Below are 22,124 nucleotides of genomic sequence, written 5' to 3' on the forward strand. Positions count from 1 at the left end.
CTTTCTCATAAAGTATATAAGAGGAGGAAAGCAGAGAGGCAAGCACATGTGCTGTGTTATAAATCCTAAAGTCAGACAGAAATTTATCATGTAAATTTCCCATCCAGCTTCAAACCCTAAACCATTTATTTGACCAAACTTAAACCACACAAATCATTCATTTTGCCTCCCAAGTCTATGTATCTCAAGTATCTTGGATCTCAAATGCCTTGGCTCCTGAACGATCAAAACCTGGAAGTGATTGTTCTTGTGTCCGAACGATTTTCGGAAGCCGAACTTTTGGCGCAGCTTCTGATTCGCTGCAGGATGCTTCCAATCAGAAGCCACACCTTGGTTTGAGAAACACGTTCTGTTTGAGAAACAAGGTACGACTGTACTAGTTTCTGACTTAGTAACATGTTGCTAAATTGTCATCTGCAGATAATTATTACGTTTAATATAAGAGGACAATTTTGTACTATCGCTTCTACTTTCGATTATACTGGCTTTGTACTTCCCTCTGCATATGTTGATTATCTTCTAAAATAAATAATAAGGAATGTATGCATTCTGGATAGCTCCCTTTTACATTTTTTGAAGCAAAGTCTATATGGCTGCAGGGAAAAGTTTGACCGACTGGGTGATAATCAACTGCCTTGTGTGGTCTGCACAAGGACTTCCATTTCCACAGTGGGACTCCCCCCCCCCAATCTGCTCCAGAGGGTTGAAGGAACATCTAGAACAGATTTAGAGCCAGGGGGAAGGGGGGGTGAAACCCCATTGTAGAAGCAGAAAGCCTTTGCATTGAGGGGCCACCTTACTTTGAACACAAGCCACTGTCCCGCATGTGTGTGAACAAGAAAACTGGGCTTTCATTGGTTTGTGGGTGCTTCCCCCATAATCTGTTGCCAAATAATTCTGAATTATTTTAAAGCACAGATGAACTGCTTAATCCAAAACCAGTCAAATTGGAAATTTGAGCCACTGCCTTGACTTTGATACCTTTTTTAAAAGATCTAAACAATACTGTGTAGTGAAATGTCAGCAACTTGAAAATATACTAAATCATCCCAGATCTATTTCAGGCTGTTTCATAACCATCTATTTTTTTTCATTAAATGGGCTCCAGCAACCAACAGTAATTAAGATGGGGAGAATCTCTTAACTAAGCAACTTGATTAAGTTAGCTGTTACAACATCTATTAAGTCAGTGTTTTTCAACCACTGTTCCGCGGCACACTAGTGTGCCGCGAGATGTTGCCTGGTGTGCCGTGGGAAAAATTGAAAAATTACTTTATATATAGTCAATATAGGCACAGTGTTAAATTTTTTAACATTTTCTAATGGTGGTGTGCCTCGTGATTTTTTTCATGAAACAAGTGTGCCTTTGCCCCAAAAAGGTTGAAAAACACTGTATTAAGTGAATTACCTTTTTCATCTCTTAAAATTGTGTGGCCTTTTCTTAACACCTTAGCTATTATAATAATTATGAATGATTATACAAACTTAACTGGAAGAATGAAACACTACTTTGGAAACTAGCACCCTCGAAAGCAGTGGCTTTCAAACTGTTCTAAAGAAACATGGGACTCTCAGGAGCTTGTCGGGGTTCCTGAATGAAAAAAATAATTTGCCCACATGTTATTTACTCAATAATAAACAGGTCCAGAAGAATATTGGATTTCTTCCGAGTGCACACAAGGCAACCGTGAATCCAGACCAACTACTTACAAGCCAATGATTTTTAAAAGGCACCTCAAAAAAAATTATGTGATGTGTATGATATTTATTTAGAATGTTTATATTCCGCTTTACAGCCCCAAGAGGCTCTTAGAGCAGCTTATTTGAAAGATTTGCACAATACAATCACATTCAAGAAGATTAGTACTTACTTAATTTGATAGTTTATTTAAAAAAAGCACTTCAAAGCTGTTTACAACAAAACACTTCAATCAAGTAAAATTCACAGCCACACTTCAAAACATAAAAAGTTAAAACAAAAAAGTTTTAACATATTTATTGTGTGTTGTTAGTTGTATCTGTTTTAATTTTTACTGTGGGCTGCCTTGGGTCCTGCCCAGGGAGAATTATGGGCCCATACATACCCGGTACATACATACAGAATCATACCGGCAGCCAGTGTGCCCAGCCATTAGTGCCCATCAGTACCCTGGCTACTGCATTCTGTACCACTTGAAGCTTCCAAACAGTCTTCAAGAGGAGCCCCGTATAGAGCACAGCACAATTGTACGGACTTGAGGTTAACTAGGTGTGGGTCACTGAAGCCAAGCTATCTATCCAGTAACGGCCATAGTTGGTGAACTATGGGGAGCCAGAAATAGGCACTCCTAACCAATGAAGACATGTGTGCCTCAAGCAACAGTGCTGAATCAAGAAGCACCCCCCATCCTATGAACCTGGTCTCTCCAAGGGAATGGCATCCCATTTGGAATTGGTTATGTACTCACTTCCCAGACCTGAAAACCTATGAGACGTAGCACCTCCATCTTGTTTGGATTAAATTTCACTTTGTGAATCTTTTTTGAATACCAAAAGCCTACTAATTGAGTACTTAATTATGACAGATGCCCGATGGAACGAGGGGTAATTTCTGCCTCCTTGCAATAGAATTCTTTTCAGCGGCCTTATAACTCGGGACAGCTGAATTTTAATAGCTGCAATGCCAGCAAAGTCTGATAAATGCTGCTTATGTTGCTTAATAGGGTCTGCCAATGGACCCTGTGAAGACTTGACAGTACAAGTGAACAAGGTGTGAACAGAAAGACCAATGTGCTGACTTCCCAGTTCTTAGGAATTCAGGAGGGGAAAGGTCTAATCCTTATCAAACACATTGTGGGGGGGGGGCCCTAAAGCCACTAACTGAACGTAGTAAATTATTTTCAAAGAGCTTAGAACTGCTGGATATGCAGGCACCAATCCCCTCTTAAAATAATGGCTTAAATTAAACGTTTCATTTTCTTTTCTACAGGACTTTTAGTAAATTAGCTTAACTACGTAACAGTTACATTCCTAGCAGAGTGCCTGTTCATCATAATATTGGGGGTGGGGAAGCAACAGCAGATTATAATTATTAAGGATTTGTCCTTCTTGTGAAAAAGGCTAACTTAGGAAAATCTATTTCCTCCCCCTTCTGTTCATTAATTCTGAAGTACACTCTGCTAGGAGGTCGGATACACATGTGCAGTTTGCATGACTCTGGGGGACAGAGGAGTGGGACAGCTACTGAAGCCTCAATCATTCAGATTTTCACAAGAGGCTGAGTGGATGCTGCTTCAAAACAACCTAGAGCTGCTAAATAGGAAGGAAAGGATTAGGCCAGGCATAGGCAAACTCTGCCCTCCAGATGTTTTGGGACTACAATTCCCATCATCCCTGACCACTGGTCCTGTTAGCTAGGGATGATGGGAGTTGTAGGTCAAAAACATCTGGAGGGCCGAGTTTGCCTATGCCAGGATTAGGCAGAAGCCGGGGATGGGAGGAGGAAAATGGCAGAGCGTGAACGAATACAACAACAACAACAACAACAACAACAACAACAACAACAACAACAACAACAACAATAATAATAAAAACACATGGGAGAACACACACATGGAGTGAGGAAGTGGCACACAGACAGAGAACCATTTAAAGAGTGAGCAAGCACACCAAGAGGAAGGTTGAAGGTCTCAAAGGCCCTTCACCATGAAATCTTATGCACACAAGGATCAACAGATTTTCCTGCTCTCCTGCTGACTCAGGAAGCTTAGGAAAATCTTTAATACGCATGCCGAGGCTCCAAGAGTCTTGCAAGTCAGGTTAGGGTGCATGTTTCCTCCATCATTGCTGCTCCTGCCAGGTTTAGTGCTTTCGGGGAAGATGAGATTGGCTGTTGCTCAAACTTCTTTGAGGAAGGGGTAGTTCTGACCGAAGACATAGGTCCATGGCTGCCAAGGCTTCCCCCTCTTATTTTTTGGGAGTTGTGGGTTAGAAGACTTTCTCAAAGGCCACATTTGCATGTAAAGATGAGCTTATTGTAACTTTTAAGGATTCAGCATGGTGATGAAACATGCTGTCTTAATTGCTCCCACTTTTCCAGGCAAACCAGAAGAAATTTTAGCTTCATACTGCATCTGAACCAGAGATCATGATAGTTCATTAAAAATTATACACTGCTTGATTGTAAATAAAGAAAAAACCCTCAAAGCTGGTTACAAAAAAGTTAATAAAATTATAAAAACAACAGTAATTTAAACCTTTCAAAAAGTTAAAATAACAATAGACTAAAAACAGATTAAAACTTGCTTCCGTTTTCTAAATATCCTGGGTAGGCTTGTCTAAAATAGAATGTTTCTAGCAGGCAATGGGAACTAATGGCCTAAAGGTACTCTTCTACTCTTGAAGCTAAGCAGGTCTTGCTCTAACCAGGTAAACCATAATAAAATAAAATAAAATATTCCTTCCAGTAGCACCTTAGAGACCAACTAAGTTTGCTCTTGGTATGAGCTTTCATGTGAATAGCAGGGCAAACTGCAAGTACAGTGGTGCCTCGGTTTAAGAACAGTCCGGTTTAAGAACGATTTGGTTTACAAACTCCGCAAAACCGGAAATAGTGTCTTGGTTTGAGAACTTTACCTCGGTCTGAGAACGGAATCCGAACGGTGGAAGGGCACCGGCGGCGGGAGGGGGGCCTCATTAGGGAAAGCGCTCATTGGTTTAAGAACGGTTTTGGTTTAAGAACGGACTTCCGGCACGGATTAAGTTTGTAAACCGAGGTACCACTGTATAACAAGTATTAAATGAGCCCTCCTTCTCAGGAGTGAGCCCAAGATCTTCTGCCGCCCGAGACAAAAGGATGAGGTGATGCATGCTTTTCCATGTTCTGTGCACAGAAGTCAGTCGGACTAGCAATCAGATCTTACTTCAGCACTTGTAAACAAGGCAGCGTCCTCTGCTACACCTGTGAGAAGCAGGTTAGCCAAGGGCAAGGTGCTTGGTACACGTAGCTCTATTCTCCCAACACCTCCCCATTCATTGCTCTTTGCCCCTTAGCATCTGTTGCTTCACTCTTGCCTAGTGGTAGGGCTGTTGCTTTGCGTTCCACGTTACTGCCTAAAATTAGCAGGATGTGATAAGGGTGCTGGCAGAACTGCTTCTGTACCCTTACAAGGGAAGGTGAAAGTGAATGCAAGACAGGGAGCTGTAGTTTAGAGTTCAGCGTAAGGGTTCGTGGTCCTTTAACTGTACTCTCTGTTCAGCTTCTCATCTGAGCAATTGATTGTTGTTGTTGTTGTTGTTGTTCAGTCGTTCAGTCGTGTCCGACTCTTCGTGACCCCATGGACCAGAGCACGCCAGGCACGCCTATCCTTCACTGCCTCCCACAGTTTGGCCAAACTCATGTTAGTAGCTTCGAGAACACTGTCCAACCATCTCATCCTCTGTCGTCCCCTTCTCCTTGTGCCCTCCATCTTTCCCAACATCAGGATCTTTTCCAGGGAGTCTGAGGTGGCCAAAGTACTGGAGCCTCAACTTCAGGATCTGTCCTTCTAGTGAGCACTCAGGGCCGATTTCCTTCAGAATGGATAGGTTTGATCTTCTTGCAGTCCATGGGACTCTCAAGAGTCTCCTCCAGCACCATAATTCAAAAGCATCAATTCTTCGGCGATCAGCCTTCTTGATGGTCCAGCTCTCACTTCCGTACATTAATACTGGGAAAACCATAGCTTTAACTATACGGACCTTTGTCGGCAAGGTGATGTCTTTGCTTTTTAAGATGCTGCCCAGCCTAAAGCTGAAATGAATGTAGCTTGGGATGAATGAAACCCTTCTGACTTAGTAGGTGGAACAATATGATTCATGTTCAGTCAGAAGGCCTGTATCTTACTGTAGTACTTATCTGAAGATTAAGGCAGCTTTTGGATAACCCCTCAGATTTCCTGGTCCTATTATCATGGCTTTAACAATCAGCAGAAACCGCAACTACCTGCAGCGACTGACCCTCCCAGAATGCTTATCACATGCTATTGTGCTCTGTGCCAGTTCTTCAATAACGCAGGGCATTGATTTTCTGCTCCTTTCCCCTCAAGCTGCATTGAACAGAATATATTGTTTGCCTTCTCCAAGATAAATCGAGAGAGTAAATAAAGTAAATTCATTCAAAGCAAATGCAATGTTAACAGTTTGTTCAGTGGAAATGTTTCTATCTTATAGAGCGGCCGCTTTCACAATACATAAAAAAGAATGTATTGGAATGAAGCTATTCTGCTTTCTGCCTTCCAAATTGCCTGGCAGTTATTTCAAGAACTTATCGATCCACGTTAGAAAAGGATGCAAATTTGTATTGGTTTTTTTTTTTTTTTTTCATTTCAACGCAATATTCCGAGCACATTTGTCAAATTTGTGACTTAGTTTAGGTGGTGGCAGAAAAATGAATGAGTGAGACACAGTAAGGCTATAAGTGCACAAAGGACATGACAGGTGTTTATTACGAAAGATTAGTTCACCATGAAGTATGCATGGTAATATATATCACTGATATAAACCTGCAGGCTTTGCAGGCCAGTGCTTGTGCACTGCCTGTCTGTGACTTTGATTGACACAGAAATACTATCAGAAAACAAAGAAACGTGTACAGTCACTTCTTAAAGTATGACAGAAATTAGAGGCTGCTGAGCACGTCACCTTCCAAGTGCACGGTGGAGACATTTTTTTCTCCGCATCAGGATTGTCTTATGGGAAAAGATGTGTTGAGGCAGACCTTAACGCTTTTCACAGTTTTGAGATGTAGTTATTTTTAAAACAGAGAACTTGAGATTCTGTGCCAAATGAGCCCAGCCGTCTTCCTGTGTTGTACAGATGCCAGAAAAACCAAGTACTTAACGCAAAATAATATATTTTCATTCTACAATAAATGGAATAAAAAATAAATGAAGTCATTAGAATGCACATGCAAAAAAACAAACAAACACCATACCAGGAAACAAATTGGTACATATGCTTTTTATGGCCATTATTTCTGTAATAAGTCCTTTAAAACATGCATATACATGTTTTGTAGAGTGGTTTAACTAAACATCCAGGTCTTAACTAGAATTAGTTTAATAAAATTAAAACGATCACGAGGGTGGATTGCGATGAATTGTCTATTGTTTTGAAAAATAAAACAAAGCAAGTAATTATTTGAAATAGGCAAAAAAGGTTTTTAAAAATTCCATCTTCCAATAATCTGAACTGCTAATGAGTGGGCAGGTCTAAAGCACAACAGCCTTTTCCTAACTCGTAATCACCTGCACTTCCTGCTGCTTTTTAAGAGTCTGTTGTTTCCACACAGACATCATAAGCACATACAACATGTATCCTTTTTGCAAATGAAGCAGGCACATGGTGCTTGGGGGGGCTCTGGGTGGAATACCAATGCCCTGATTTTCCAGCCTTCTAAACAGCACTGAAGAGGACTGGTAGGACTCGCTAGTGGAGATTGAGATATAATTGCCTGCCTAGAGCAACATCTTTCCGCTGCATCACCTGAATACTAATAAGGAGAAACAATAGGGAAGGAAGGTGGCAGGCGGAACCCCAGGAAAGGAGGTTTGTGAGCAGGGGTGGTGATAGCCTTGTGGGCAAACAATTCAAGAGGTGAGACCAAGAGGTGAGGAAAGCTGTGTGCTTTTCATTGTGTGCATGTTTTGCGAGCTTCCTTGGTTCCTTTATTTGTAGTGAAATCTTAAGCATCAATTATAATTTGCCCACGTCAATAATTCAACTACTAGAGGGTACAGACTAGTTCAGCTGCTGTGGAAGAGAATTATGGCCTGGGGATGCGGAGGCTGAAAAGCCTGCTTCTTTGAATTAGCTTGGCTGCTAATGCAGCACAAGATGTTAATCGAGTTCTCTGCCATGGCTTCCTCACCAGGGAATTGCCCTTTTTAGTATCAATTTCTGAAAATGATTTGATCTTACTTTGAGGCTGCCTTTAGAACAAAACTATTTTTCTCTCCCCCCCCCCCCTCTTTTTATACTATAGTTTGGTATGACTGACTTACCACTCCCTAAGTAAGACCCACTGAAATCTGTGGGTTTAAGTTAGGTAAAGGTAAAGGGACCCCTGACCAGTATGTCCAGTCGTGTCCGACTCTGGGGTTGCGGCGCTCATCTTGTGTTACTGGCTGAGGGAGCCAGCGTACAGCTTCCGGGTCATGTGGCCTGCATGACAAAGCCGCTTCTGGTGAACTAGAGCAGCACACGGAAACGCCATTTACCTTCCCGCCAGAGCGGTACCTATTTATCTACTTGCACATTTGATGTGCTTTCGAACTGCTAGGTGGGCAGGAGCAGGAACTGAGCAACGGGAGCTCACCCCATCACAGGGATTTGAACCGCCGACCTTCTGATCAGCAAGCCCTATGCTCTGTGGTTTAACCCACAGCGCCACCTGCATCCCGGGTTTAAGTTACTGCTGACTAAATTAAGTCTACCAATTTTAATGGGTTTGCACTGTTTGACTTGGCCGTATACCAACCTATTGCTCCTGTCAGAATTTATTATTATTATTTTCTAGTTCTAGGTGATGCTCTGACAGAAGATCTCAGTAATGCAGCGTGAGAGCGCAGAGAATACCGTACTTTTCTGTCTATAAGACACCCCCATGTATAAAACTCCCCCTATTTTGGGGGACTCAAATTTAAGAAATTGGGGGGGGGAGATGGCTCAGAGTTGTTGAACTTTTTTGCGGAGGATTGACCAGAGTTTTACAGCTTTTTTTGAGGGGGGGGAATTGTTAAAAATCGCTCAACCACTGGCAGCCGACCATCACCTACTTGCCACAGCGACAGTCAATCGCCAACAGAGCCTTCCCCAGCAAAAAATCTCTTACCCGACTGAGAAAAGCTGTCCGCTGACAATTGCAATAGTGCGCGTCCCAGATGCCAATCGCGGTAGCGACAGCCAATCCACAGCAGTGTTTGCTGCACAAACCAATCACCTACCCAATTAGAGGAGTAGCAGCAGCCAATCCAAAGCAGCCATTCTAGCAGGCAACAGTTGTCGCTGACAAGCTCCTGCTCGCGGCTGCAGCCAATCACCCGCCCACCCACCCCATTCACTATCCATATATAAGATGAGGCACGTTTCTGAACATTATTTTAGAGTAAAAATAAGCTCGTCTTACAAACAGAAAAGTACAGTGGTGCCTCGCAAGCCGAAATTAATTCGTTCCGCGAGTCGTTTCGTATTGCGAAAATTTCGTCTTGCGAAGCACGGTTTCCCATAGGAATGCATTGAAATTGAATTCCCATAGGAACGCATTGAAATTTTCGTCTTGCGAAGCACGACCATAGAAAAATTCGTCTTGCGAGTCACCTAAAAAAATCACAAAACCCTTTCGTCTAGCGAGTTTTTCGTTGCGCGAGGCATTCGTCTTGCGAGGTACCACTGTACGGTAATTGCAGTGCTTTGGGAGGTTGGAGGAACAGTGTAAACACGAGACTGATCGGTGTTTGGAATACTTAAACCAAAAAACAAGGTTGTTTTTTTTGTATAGGGTACAAGGAATCCTCTTGTAGCTCGATAGCCACAGCCGCGTGGTAAAATGGCAAACGTTCACCTGGCAAATTATGGGAATTGCTACTATAGGATGGAATGATGTCCTGCGACTTGGGTTGCTCTAAAACAGGTTTTGACAAAATCATGGAGGACAAGGTTATCAGTGACTACTGCTTGTGATAACTATGTGCTATCTCAAGTATTGGAGGTGATATGGGGGAACACATGTGGGAGTGTTGTTGTGCTTTGGGGCTTCCTGTAAGCATATGGCTGGCCACACTGAGAACAGGATGCTGGAGTAGATGGGATCTTATGTTCCTAAGTAGTGCCAGAAATGTGGAACAGTGTATAAGCACGGCAGAAAATGAAATGAGTGAGTGAATGAATGAACTGGTGACTGGGAGTGGCCGCTGGGACCACATAACACCGGTCCTGAGAGATCTGCATTGGCTCCCAGTACGTTTCCGAGCACAATTCAAAGTGTTGGTGCTGACCTTTGAAGCCCTAAACGGCCTCGGTCCTGTATACCTGAAGGAGCGTCTCCACCCCCATCATTCAGCCCGGACACTGAGATCCAGCGCCGAGGGCCTTCTGGCGGTTCCCTCACTGCGAGAAGCAAAACTACAGGGAACCAGGCAGAGGGCCTTCTCGGTAGTGGCGCCCGCCCTGTGGAACGCCCTCCCATCACAGGTCAGGGAAATAAACAACTACCTGACATTCAGAAAAAACCTGAAGGCAGCCCTTTTTAGGGAAGTTTTTAATGTTTGATATTGTTGTATTTGGTTTCTGTTGGAAGCCGCCCAGAGTGGCTGGGGAAATCCAGCCAGATGGGCGGGGTACAAATAATAAATATTATTATTATTATTATGAATGAATGAATGAATGAGAGAGCTGCGATTCACACAGAACCCAGAGGTAGAAAACCAATTAAAAAGACTGCCACTGATCCTTCAGTAGTAGCGCTTGTCCAAAATTTTCATTCCCCAACTCAGAAAAGGTGTCCAAAATATGTATATTAAGGTAAAGTATGCATATGCATACACACACACACAAATAACGCAAATGTTTTACGTTGGGGGAAATTGCTTGCAAAAATGTGTGCATTAGGGGAAATGTTCGCTAAAGTGCTGACACATTTTTACGAGGACCTTTTAAAAAATGCAAACTGATGCAGAAATGTGAGGAACTGAATTGAAAGACTATGAAGACAATGAACTGAGAGACACTGAATTTGGCAGAATTTGTCTCTCCTTATTCATGGCTATAATTATTCTTTAGAGATTTTGTGTGCATGCTTGCAACTAGATTAGTAAGCCTTCCCTTCAAAGGCCATGCTAGTGTTGAGAGGTTGCTAGCAGGCATGATTTGCTATCGTGAATGTAAGATTGGTGGTTAATAAATTTATTTGACAGAGGAAAATGGACATCCCAGGGGTTAAATATTGTGGAAGAGCCTCTGGGCAAGTCAAATGTTAGCACACCTAAAGAGTTCTTGCTGCTTTGCAGAACCTTTAGACACATTAATAAAGTGATTTTCAACTATATGCAGAACAAGCTTGGCTGTGAATACAAATTATCTCACTGTGTAATGGAGAACATTTAATTCTCCCATCTACCTGTTGAAGATTTCTGTGGAACCTGAATTTTATTTTACATGTCAGGAACTAGTCTGTTTTATAAGCTTTATGTTGTAGTAGCTTGGACCTTGTGGTGGTAGCAGATCTGATTAGAGCAGGTTTAATTCCAGGCTGTCTTCAAATTTCTAGTTACAGGTAGGTAGCTGTGTTGGTCTGCCATAGTCAAAACAAAATAAAAAATAAAAAAATTCCTTCCAGTAGCACCTTAGAGACCAACTAAGTTTGTTCTTGGTATGAGCTTTCGTGTGCATGCACACGGTATCTGAAGAAGTGTGCATGCACGAAAACTCATACCAAGAACAAACTTAGTTGGTCTCTAAGGTGCTACTGGAAGGAATTTATTTTATTTTATTTTGTTTCAGATTTCTAGTTTTAAATTCCTGTGCGCAGGCAGACAGCTCAGCGCGGTCGCTTCCCCCCCCTGCCCCCCACGGGTGTCAGCAACCGACGCTACACCGCTTCTTTTGCAGAACCTCTTCAGATGTCTGCAAGATTTCACTGTCTTTGTTCACTCATCAATGTTTAGCCTCTGTTCATCAAAGCTGAGACACTGAGTTTACCTACATGTCTTTAAAAACAACAAGTGTCTTTCCAGAGGAGAGACCTTGATGCATCCATAATTACTCAAGCACGGGCCTGAAATATAGAGAGTTTAGAGGTTAGAGTTCTTTATGTAGATTTTTGAGGTTATTCAGAACCATATGTTAAGTGATGGAAGAGCTGGGATAGGCTAGCCCAGCTTTTGCGTTTACACATTTTTTTTCTTAATACTTGTAAAATATTGATCTGCATCATACCCAACTCTATGATTCTATGATTCTGTTGACAGCCATCTGTCAGGAATGCTTTGATGGTGTTTCCTGCTTGGCAGGGGGTTGGACTGGATGGCCCTTGTGGTCTCTTCCAACTCTATGATTCTATGATCTGAAGTAGACTCTACAAAGTGCAAACTTCTGTCACAATCAATCTGTCTTCAGGGTGGCTCAAGACACCCCGCCCGGCACCCCAGCAAGGCAGATTCCAAGTACTACCCTTTATAACCTGCCCTTCGTTGCACTAATATTGCCCAGTGGAATTAATACATTTTTGTTACTTAAAGAAATTTTCTGAACTGAACATTGCTGCTGAGTTTTCCTATGTGCAAAAGCTCCCATCTACTGGGCAAAATGTGAATGGCAGCCTTGCCAGTGATTATAATAATAAAAGTAATTCAGATTTTCCCCAAATGCTCAAAGAATTTCACATCCATAAACAAACAAACCACCCTGCAGCCAGTATTATTGATCCTGCACGGTATTTCACTCTGAAGTACCGCTCATTAAGCATGATGTCTACATGCTGTTCCAGAAGAGAGACCTTGATTCATCCATAGTTACTCTCTATCACTAAGCTTGGGGCTGAAATATAGGGAGTTTAGGTGTTAGAGGTTCTTATGTAGAGTTTTGAGGTTATTCAGAACCACATGTTAAGCAATGAATCTCTCCACCATCAAAAGTCAGGCAGGTGGCAATAGCACCACCTGCCCTCTGGGGTCTCATGAATAGGTAAAGGTAAAGAGACCCCTGACCATTAGGCCCAGTCGTGTCCAACTCTGGGGTTGCAGTGCTCATCTCACTTTACTGGCCGAGGGAGCTGGCATACAGCTTCCGGGTCATGTGGCCAGCATGACTAAGCCATTTCTGGCGAACCAGAGCAGCGCACAGAAACACCGTTTACCTTCCCGCTGGAGCGGTACCTATTTATCTACTTGCACTTGACGTGCTTTCGAACTGCTAGGTGGGCAGGAGCTGGGACCGAGCAACGGGAGCTCACCCCGTCGCGGGGATTCGAACCGCTGACCTTCTGATCAGCAATTATTAAATTATACGAACCTGTGTGGTCTGCTTACCTTAATGATGTATTCCATATACAGTGTTTCGTGTCTTCTCACCTTATTTGTTTTGCATGTTTTTTTGTGTGAAAATTTAAAAAAGTTTTTGAAAAGAAAAAAGAAAGAAAGCTGATGGTAGCTCAGTTCATAGTGCATGAGACTTAACCACAGGGTCATGGGTTCGAGCCCTACGTTGGGCAAAAAAAATTCTGCAATGCAGGGGTTTGGACTAAATGATCCTTATGATACTACAATTATATGATTGTGCTGCCTTGTATTTGTAATGCTCCCCTGAAAAACCTTACCCAACAACAGCAGTACCGTAACTGTTTTTAACTCTGTGAGTAGATCGCAGTCTCTTGGGAGTTGGCCACCCCTGACCTAAAAGATACATTTAAAAGCTAGGAGATATCAGAACAAATCATCTCATATTATTTCAAATGAAACTGCTGTCATTTGCAGGGTGCCAGATGAATCCCATTTAAAATGGGAAAGAAATGTGTATACTACACCGCAGTAACCATTACAGAGTAGTCATAAAAAACAATGAATAACATTTACTCTATTCAAAACAAAACAAAATAAAAAAATTCCTTCCAGTAGACCCTTAGAGACCAACTAAGTTTGTTCTTGGTATGAGCTTTCATGTGCATGCACACTTCTTCAGATACACTGAAACAGAATCACACGAAAGCTCATACCAAGAACAAACTTAGTTGGTCTCTAAGGTGCTACTGGAAGGATTTTTTTTATTTTATTTTGTTTTTACTATGGCAGACCAACACGGCTACCTTCCTGTAATTTACTCTATTCATTACTGAATTATTTCCAAAAAAATAAGCCTTCATCATACTTATGAGTCTTGGGGCAGGCACTGTTGGGTTTCCTTTCTACAGTGGTACCTCGGGTTAAGAACTTAATTCGTTCCAGAGGTCCGTTCTTAACCTGAAACTGTTCTTAACCTGAAGCACCACTTTAGCTAATGGGACCTCCCGCTGCGCCACCAGAGCACAATTTCTGTTCTTATCCTGAAGCAAAGTTCTTAACCTGAAGCGTTATTTCTGCGTTAGCGGAGTCTGTAACCTGAAGCGTATGTAGCCTGAAGCGTATGTAACCTGAGGTACCACTGTATCGCAATATGAAAGTGGCCTCCTTTCAATAACTTGCATTTTGTTAAAGTTTCTGGTTCATGTCTTTCAGAACACTGTTTATTCATATTTTTTTATAGAAACGGACACTGTCAAAATTCATGTCGGTGTTACTCAAATTCATGAGATGATTTTGTGCTCCTTGTGTAAAATGCTTTTAGGGTTGCTCCCAGAAGTATCCAAGCTCATAACTAAACTCCATTCCAGCTGAGTGGTCTACTCATTTTTATACAGTGACACTGTTCTTCCTTCTTGCAGTTCGAAAACACAGTGACTCCCAAGTGTTCTTCTACCTGTGGATCGTCTTCTATTTTGTCAGCTCCTGCTACACCCTCATCTGGGACTTGAAGATGGATTGGGGTCTCTTTGACAGGAATGCTGGCGAGAATACTTTCCTGCGGGAAGAGATTGTCTACCCACAAAAGGTGCGTATGCAGGTTGCTTTTGTGAAGATCTTTATTTGAAAACTTGGGAGGATTCGAACTGTTGGCACGTTCACACCCTGAGGACATTTGCTTGTGGTGCCGTCTATTTGAGCAAATGAATAATCCCACCCATATTGAACACTGGAGCTGTCACAAAAAACCAGGTGCCTTTGAAGGAGAGAATTAGCTAAAATAAAGTAACTTTCATTTTAACACATTCAGTGCATACATTGTCATTAGGTCAATAATTGGATATATCCACATAAGCAAGAACTGGGACAATTGGCAGGGGGTGGGGTGGGGAGGGAGGAGATCTGTTCCTATTCTTCTCCCTCCTCTCTCCCCCACCACCTCAACCCTTACGAGATTACAGTGGTACCTCGGTTTAAGAACAGCCCTGTTTACGAACTATTCAGTATACGAACTCCACAAAAACGGAAGTAGTGTTAGCGAACTTTACCTCGGTCTACGAACGGTGGTAGGGCACCGGTGACGCGAAGCCTCATTAGGGAAAGCACGCCTCAGTTTAAGAATGGCTTTGGTTTAAGAACGGACTTCCGGAACGGATTAAGTTCGTAAACCGAGGTACCACTGTATCTTGTTTGTACATACACATCACAACAGAGCCATATGAGAATTTCCTGTCCTGCTCTGCTCTTGCCTCTCCTTCCCACTCACTTACCCGTGGTTGACATGAAGCAAGAACCAGTGGCAGGTTGTGACTCGGGGATCTTGGACCCCAAGACAAACAGGTTGGGTCTTGGTTGATCTGATAGGAGAGCAGGGGCCGCCTGGTAAGTGATTGCTTTTAGATACAGCAACAAGTGGGCATGTTGTATGCAGAAACCCTCGTAGGCAAGAGGCAATTTTTTCAAGTTGTCACAGTGCCAGCATCTGCCTTCAGGGAAGGTGTGCTATATTTCTTACAGCTAACTCGTGGCCCAACGCCAGGCATGGGCAGTATAGACAGAAAATCATGGTCATGGCCACCTGTTGTTAATAGTTACAATGGTTTGCTTACAAATGCAGTCCACCAGGTTTCCAACAACACACCCCAGCCATGCCCCTCACTGGTCCTATTTTGCACCCTCCTTGATCATTTTTGCCTGGCTGAACAGTGTTCTAGAACTCTGATCATGTGTCTTGCTTGCCTGAATGAAGGAGGGCGAGGAGCGTGTTGAATCCACTGACATCCTATGCCTTTTTAAAATGTGACTCTTTTGGGGGGGGGGGTTATTGGGTTGCTGTATTTATTTTGATATTATATATATATATATATATATATATATATATATATATATATATATATTGTGGTTTTTGTGATGATCTTTTCTGTGAACAGCCCCAAGACCTCCTTGTATAGGGCAGTATATAAATTCAATAAATAATAATAATAATAATAATAATAATAATGATGATGAAGAAGATTGTGTGTACAAACTAGCCTACTCTATAAAGGTAACATTGACATGTTTTGCTCCTCCCACTGCTGGCATGAGGTTCCCCAGAGTGCAGTCCTCAGGCTGCAAAACCTTTAAAGTACTCTGTGGCAACAGGGTATTTGGAAAACAGCCAATCAAGAAGCATGCCATCTCGCTGCCAGATCTTAAGGAATGAAGCTGTTGTTCCTGTTGTTGTTAGTGTAATGTTGGTCCTTCGACAAATCAGCTGTTTATCTCGCTTTTTTGTGATGATACTTTTATGTTGGATGGGAATATAGACTCTCTTGTCTGCACAGAAACCACATGCAGATCGGTGCCTCCGGCGCATGGCAACTTTTAAGGCTGCAGCGCATAAACAGCAGCACAGCGTCTGTGCTGCTGTTCGTGCGCTGCAGCCTTAAAAGTTGCTGTGCCACTGCACAGAAGGGGTACCAGCCACTCGCGCCCACCATCTTGGGTGGACATGCGCAGTCCATCCAAGATGGTGGGCGCGAGCGGCCGGCACCCCTTCCAACTGTGCAGCGGTGGCGGCACGGCAAGTTTTAAGGCCGCCCCGGGCAGCAAAGCGGCTCGCTATGTCCCTGACCACATTGAGCATACAGAATAAGCAAATCCAAGGGCTGGATTCTTCTTTTGCTCTACACTTTTATTTGAAGGTGGATCTGGTTGATAACCCTGCTCTGCATTACAGCGGTCTTTTCCACCTGTTTCCTCAGGCCTATTACTACTGTGCCATTGTCGAGGATGTGATTCTGCGCTTTGCATGGACTATCCAGATCTCTCTTACTTCCATGCCAATCCACCCTTACGCCGGGGATATCATCGCTACTGTGTTTGCACCACTTGAAGTTTTCCGGTAAGATGCATTACCTAAACTACTGTATATTCTGGCGTATAAGACTACTTTTTAATCCAGGAAAATCTTCTCAAAAGCCGGGGGTCGTCTTATACGCCGGGTGGAGAATCTGCGGTTGAGTATATCTCAAACTCTGTATTTTAACTGGAAAAGTTGGGGTCGTCTTATACGCCCAGTCGTCTTATACACCGGAAAATACGGTACTTACCCCAGTTTTTGCAGACCAGGGTGGATTTGATTTAAATCATTTTTTAACAGAAAGACTCATTCTTGCTGGTCTAATCTTAATATTTTCAACCAGATGAAGGTTTCATTTTCGGAATAATAAATTTTCAGAGTAGTTTTTACAGTTATATCAGAAATTACTGATTTGGTTATAGTATTAGAAATACATAGACAGATAATTATGACATTATTGTGAGGTTTAATAAGTTAACTGTTCATATTTGGACAACTTTTCTGCTGTACTTTATTAGAAGGAGAAAAATAATCATTTTCTTAATAACAATTTAAACAATTTATTTAACTAAAACAATAACATAGCATATATATCCATGTTTGTTAACTGATGTGGTTAAACAGTTAAAAAATAATAATCTTAGATTGAGTTTTAGCACACATGAAAAACTTAAAACAAATCCTTATTTCCTGATGAATAGCATTTGGACTATAATGTAACCTAAATAGAAAACTGAGGTTCAAAATTTAGGCTCGTCTTAGACATGGGTAGTGCTGGGGGGAGGCATGAATGGTTTTTTGGCGTGAGCCTGAGATTGTAAGCGGCGATTGGCCACTTGATTGTTGGGAGGAGGGGTGCCGAAAATCGCTCACCTGCCGGAACGAAGCACAAGCCAGAGATTGTAAGCAGCAGTTGTAAATGAAGTGAGCGGTTGTGTTCTGGCAGGTGAGCGATTTTCAGCATTCCCCCCAAATAATCCTCCCCAAAAGCTCAATCCCCCCTATTTTCTAAATTTTGAAGCCCCCAAAATAGGGGGCACCTTATAGACAGGAAAATGTGGTATGTCACTTACTACGGTTCTGTATCTTTCAGTCGATTTGTGTGGAATTTCTTCCGACTGGAGAATGAGCACCTGAACAACTGTGGTGAATTCCGAGCTGTCCGGGACATCTCGGTGGCACCGCTGAACGCAGATGATCAGACCCTGCTTGAACAGATGATGGACCAGGAGGATGGTGTCCGGAATCGTCAGAAAAATCGGGCCTGGAAGCGTAGCCAGAGTGTGTCCTTGCATAGACCGCGTCTTGCTTCTCAGTACGTATTTCTTTCTCATTGAGGGCTTGTCCACACTTCCCCTTGTACCCGCTGCTTTTCCCCGGGGGAAATGGCTCTTTAGCGCTCAGTCGGAGCAAATGGCAACCAGGTTTTCTGCGTTGTTCCGGTTTAAAGCTAAAGAGCTGCTTTTCCCTGGGAAAGGAGCAGGACAAGGAGAAAGCCACTCAGACCCATGCTTTTCAGGCATAGGACAAGCAAAGCTGTCGGTGGGCCCTAAGCAAACCTAAGACTGTATCTGCAAGGCATGGCTGACAGATCCTTCTCTATTGCAAATGTCAATGGACTCGACAAGTGTACTTGCACAATACTTTTGCTCAGCACAGTCTTTAGGAAGAGACTCGTGGCAGGCAGATTTAAAGAGAACAGCCTGAACAAATTATGCAGGTGTTGTTTCATTATGAGTCACTGCCAATAGATGTGATCACCATTTTTATTCCAGAGCTAGGTGAGTAATCAAAATTTAGAAGAAGGGGAGATTGTGAGCAACACATACGGGAAAAGCAGGATTCTTTGAAGAGCAAAGGCAGGACACTTTTGATCTTCAAGTTTTAGTACCTACCGCCTTTTTTGTTTTTAAAATCAGCACTTTGGCAGTAACTGGAAACACCACCTGTTTTTTTTTTTAAATGAAAGAATTAGTTGTCTGTAGTGAGTGGTGATTTAGAAGCCTGTTGCTCCAATTTTCTCAAAAAAAACAAACAAAAAAAACCCCTTGTGATTAAGGCAATATCCCTGGCTTTTTGGAAGTTCTAATAAATGTAAATTTGGAGATCAGTGAAGCTCAATAACAGGCTGAGCAGCAAAGACGCAGCGATAAGGGCAGGATAGATCCCAGTGTATGAATGCCAAGCTATATGCAACCTTTACCCACATTATGGGCAGAGGCCGGATTGCAGTTTGACTTTATAGCTCTGTTCAGAGAGACCTCAAAATGTGTAGAGTCTCTACGTGTAGCTGAGGAGTAAAAGTATTCTCTCCCACCTAACCTGCTCAGACACCCTTGTCCTAGTCTACATGCCCAGCCTCCATGAACTTTATCTCCTGATCTTGAGAAGGAAGGATGACACACATTAGACTTCTATAAATCGGACAGTGTGAATAAAATCCCTATTTTGTGTTTTACTTCTTTACTATAAGCCAACCAGAGAAGCTTTATGTTGTGGGATCAAACACAGATGCTGTAAATAAAAAAATAAATTTCTTATTATTATCATGCATGCAAGACAACAAAGTTTCTATCTTGTGTTATATATTTTTGCTTCAGCTGTGTTTAATTTTGTGTTTCCCCAGGTCCAAGTCTCGTGACACCAAGGTGTTAATAGAAGACACAGATGACGAAGCAAACACATGAAATGTCCACAGAACCAAGTTCCACATCCCTTGTGTTCTCTCGCTTTACTACCTTCTCCCTGCCCCCCGCCCCGCACAACCCCACCAACAACAACAACAACCCAACTTCTGGTATATTTCCAGCAGAAAACAGGAGAAAAATCTGAACACACTTTCTGAGCTCTTCCGGACCGGATCCTATGGACTCCAACAAGCTCACTGTGTTTCCTTTTCTTTTTTCTTCTGGTTTTAATTTGATTTCTTGTTTTTAAAATAAAAAGGTTACTTCGTTTTGCCAATCAGAGGGACACTTATGGAAGGAAGGAACTGTCTTAAAGATTGTTTGCAATCGCTTCAAGGACATACAATTTAGATGAGGAAGCATCGTCGGGACTCCCCGAGGGGACTCTACCGAGAACTCACTCAGTCTCTGCTCGGTCCAGCTTTGACGGGTTAAAGCTGGACCCGCAATTTTTAACTCTGGCTCATGCTCTGGTTTTTGGTGTTCTCCTTCATATCCAGCACCAAGGCACTGGTTGCACTTGCCGGGAAAGTGCACTTAGGGCAGTACCTTCATTCATGAAGCTACTTTTTAATTTGATGTGACTTCTTTATAATTTTTTTTGGAAATACGATGTATTTGTTGCACATAGTTTTCACATTATTTATGATAGTTGACAACTATAAGAGAATGGTTTTGAGTCCTGTGCAATGAAGGTGGTAGGTAGCTCTCTTAAAAACAAGGCAAGTGGTGGGGGAGGGGATGCAGATCCTGAATCTCTCTTGCTGTGAGGTTACGCCCTTTAAAATACCTCTTTGATGAGAGAACTTGCGCCGGTTTGACCTGACTTTTTCTTTCTCTTTTTCCATTTGATTTGTTTTAAACCAAAGTTTCTCTTGTGGGTTTTACTTGCTGCTGCTGCCGCTGCTGCTGCTGCTGCCGCCCGTCCCTCAAAAACCTGGGCATGATTTTAGCCGGATCATCCTTGTCTCTCTTTGGTTCTTGTTTTTTTTTTTAATGTAGCTGTGCAGAAATAGTACAAATGATCTTCAGCTTTCTGATGGAGGTTAGTTGGAGCTAATCCCGTGCATTTCCTCAGATACCTGTGCAAAAAAAAAAAAGCCTTGTAGATTTAGGAAACATTTTTTGCTTTAATGAGCTGAGTCTTTAGGACATTACCCTTTGAAACAGGGAAAACACGCATTATTCCATTTACTTCAGCTACATAATAGGAGTGAAACTTGAGATTAAGTGAAGAAATGGTCTGCCTTGTTGAGGATACAGGATGATGCATTCATCAGTCCAAACGGGGGTTAGGCAGACACTCAAGACCTTGTCACTTAGGCGAGTTGGAGACTGTGTAGTCTCGGGAATTGGTATTGCAATAGAAAGGGCTTTTTTAATGCTTTAAAAATAATAATAATTAAAAAAAAACTTTTGCCATACTTTGGCAAATACTCTTCTGACAATCACTGGCCAAGAACATCCTCAGGTTAGCTTTCGTTTCGTTTCTTTTTTCCTTTTTAACCTATCTACCCCAAATCCTGCCAAGCTTAGTGTTAGACCTGACTTCTGCAAGTATTCTAATAAGTGGCGCCGCTAATGGGAGTAAGGGTAGATGGCCATACAGTTTAGGAAATTCTTTAGGAAAAGTTTCCAGCTTGATTTTGTTTTAATCCACGTTGGCCTCCAGAGCCCATAGGATAGAGCAGCATGAAGGTCTTAAGATGACCATATCCACCCCTCGTAGTCCCAAGCCTTGTTGTGTATGCCACGCATTTGTGCTCAATGTTAGCAAACGAAATCTTATTTGTGCTCTGTTACACAGTGTGTGCGTGTGTGAGGTCAACACCATAATAGTGGGGAAGCTACTAAATTTCCCTGAACTCTGTCTCTATTCCAAGACTTCACAGCAAGGACTGTGTTGTCTCTCTCTCTCTCTCTCTCTCTCTCTCTCTCTCTTTTAGCCATTTCAGGTGGTAACTTCTTGCTAGTTCCTTTTCTCCTGTGGAGTCGTCTAGGGTCTGCAGATCAGAGGCACACTATTAAGCAAAGAGGGTTCCTCCTCCTTAAACCTTTTCCCCCTTTTTCTTAGTTGATCATTGTGTCCCTGCTTACCTATTTATTGCCCACTTACCTTCTCAAGCCATTCGCAAAATTTATTTTGTAGGGCAACTGTGGCTTAAAAAAAAAAAAAGTATTCATAACGTGCCTGTAGCCCAGAGGGACTAGAGACTGGAATCTGTTACTCTTCAACAGAGCAAAATAAGTCAGCAAAACAGTGGCTGAAAATCAGGGCCTCTTAGCAGGCAGAAGAGTGAGTCCTAGAATCACAGTCACTTGTATTGTGCTTTAGCCTATCAAGATAATTGCTGGGAGAACTGCAAAGAACCACCCACAAATTTTAACATGATGGATGGCCAGGGAGAGAGGTGTGTGGATGTTGGTAGAAAACTTGGGAGTTGCGCAGTGTCAGTTCTTCTGCCCATTTGGTATTCCAAAACCAAGCTGCTCCAAGAGGAAATAATTCTGAGAATGGTTTTTCACAATAGGACCCCACATGTCCTCCTCCTGGGGTTCAGAAGCTCCAGCCTAGCCGTACTG

At 42.5% G+C, this 22,124-nt stretch overlaps 1 protein-coding gene across 1 annotated transcript in view; it reads left to right on the forward strand.

Moving 5' to 3' along the window:
* Window positions 1–19,818, forward strand: part of XPR1 (xenotropic and polytropic retrovirus receptor 1) — a 98,220-nt gene extending 78,402 nt beyond the window's left edge. The window contains exons 12-15 of the mRNA XM_033151317.1: window positions 14,432–14,598; window positions 16,757–16,896; window positions 17,948–18,169; window positions 19,481–19,818. Coding sequence (XP_033007208.1) covers window positions 14,432–14,598; window positions 16,757–16,896; window positions 17,948–18,169; window positions 19,481–19,541 — 590 coding nt within the window. The 3' untranslated portion in view covers window positions 19,542–19,818. The remainder of the gene's footprint in view (window positions 1–14,431; window positions 14,599–16,756; window positions 16,897–17,947; window positions 18,170–19,480) is intronic.
* Window positions 19,819–22,124: the final 2,306 nt, after the last annotated feature.

The sequence above is a fragment of the Lacerta agilis genome, chromosome 6 (genome assembly GCF_009819535.1).
Source record: "Lacerta agilis isolate rLacAgi1 chromosome 6, rLacAgi1.pri, whole genome shotgun sequence".
Lineage (NCBI taxonomy): Eukaryota > Metazoa > Chordata > Lepidosauria > Squamata > Lacertidae > Lacerta > Lacerta agilis.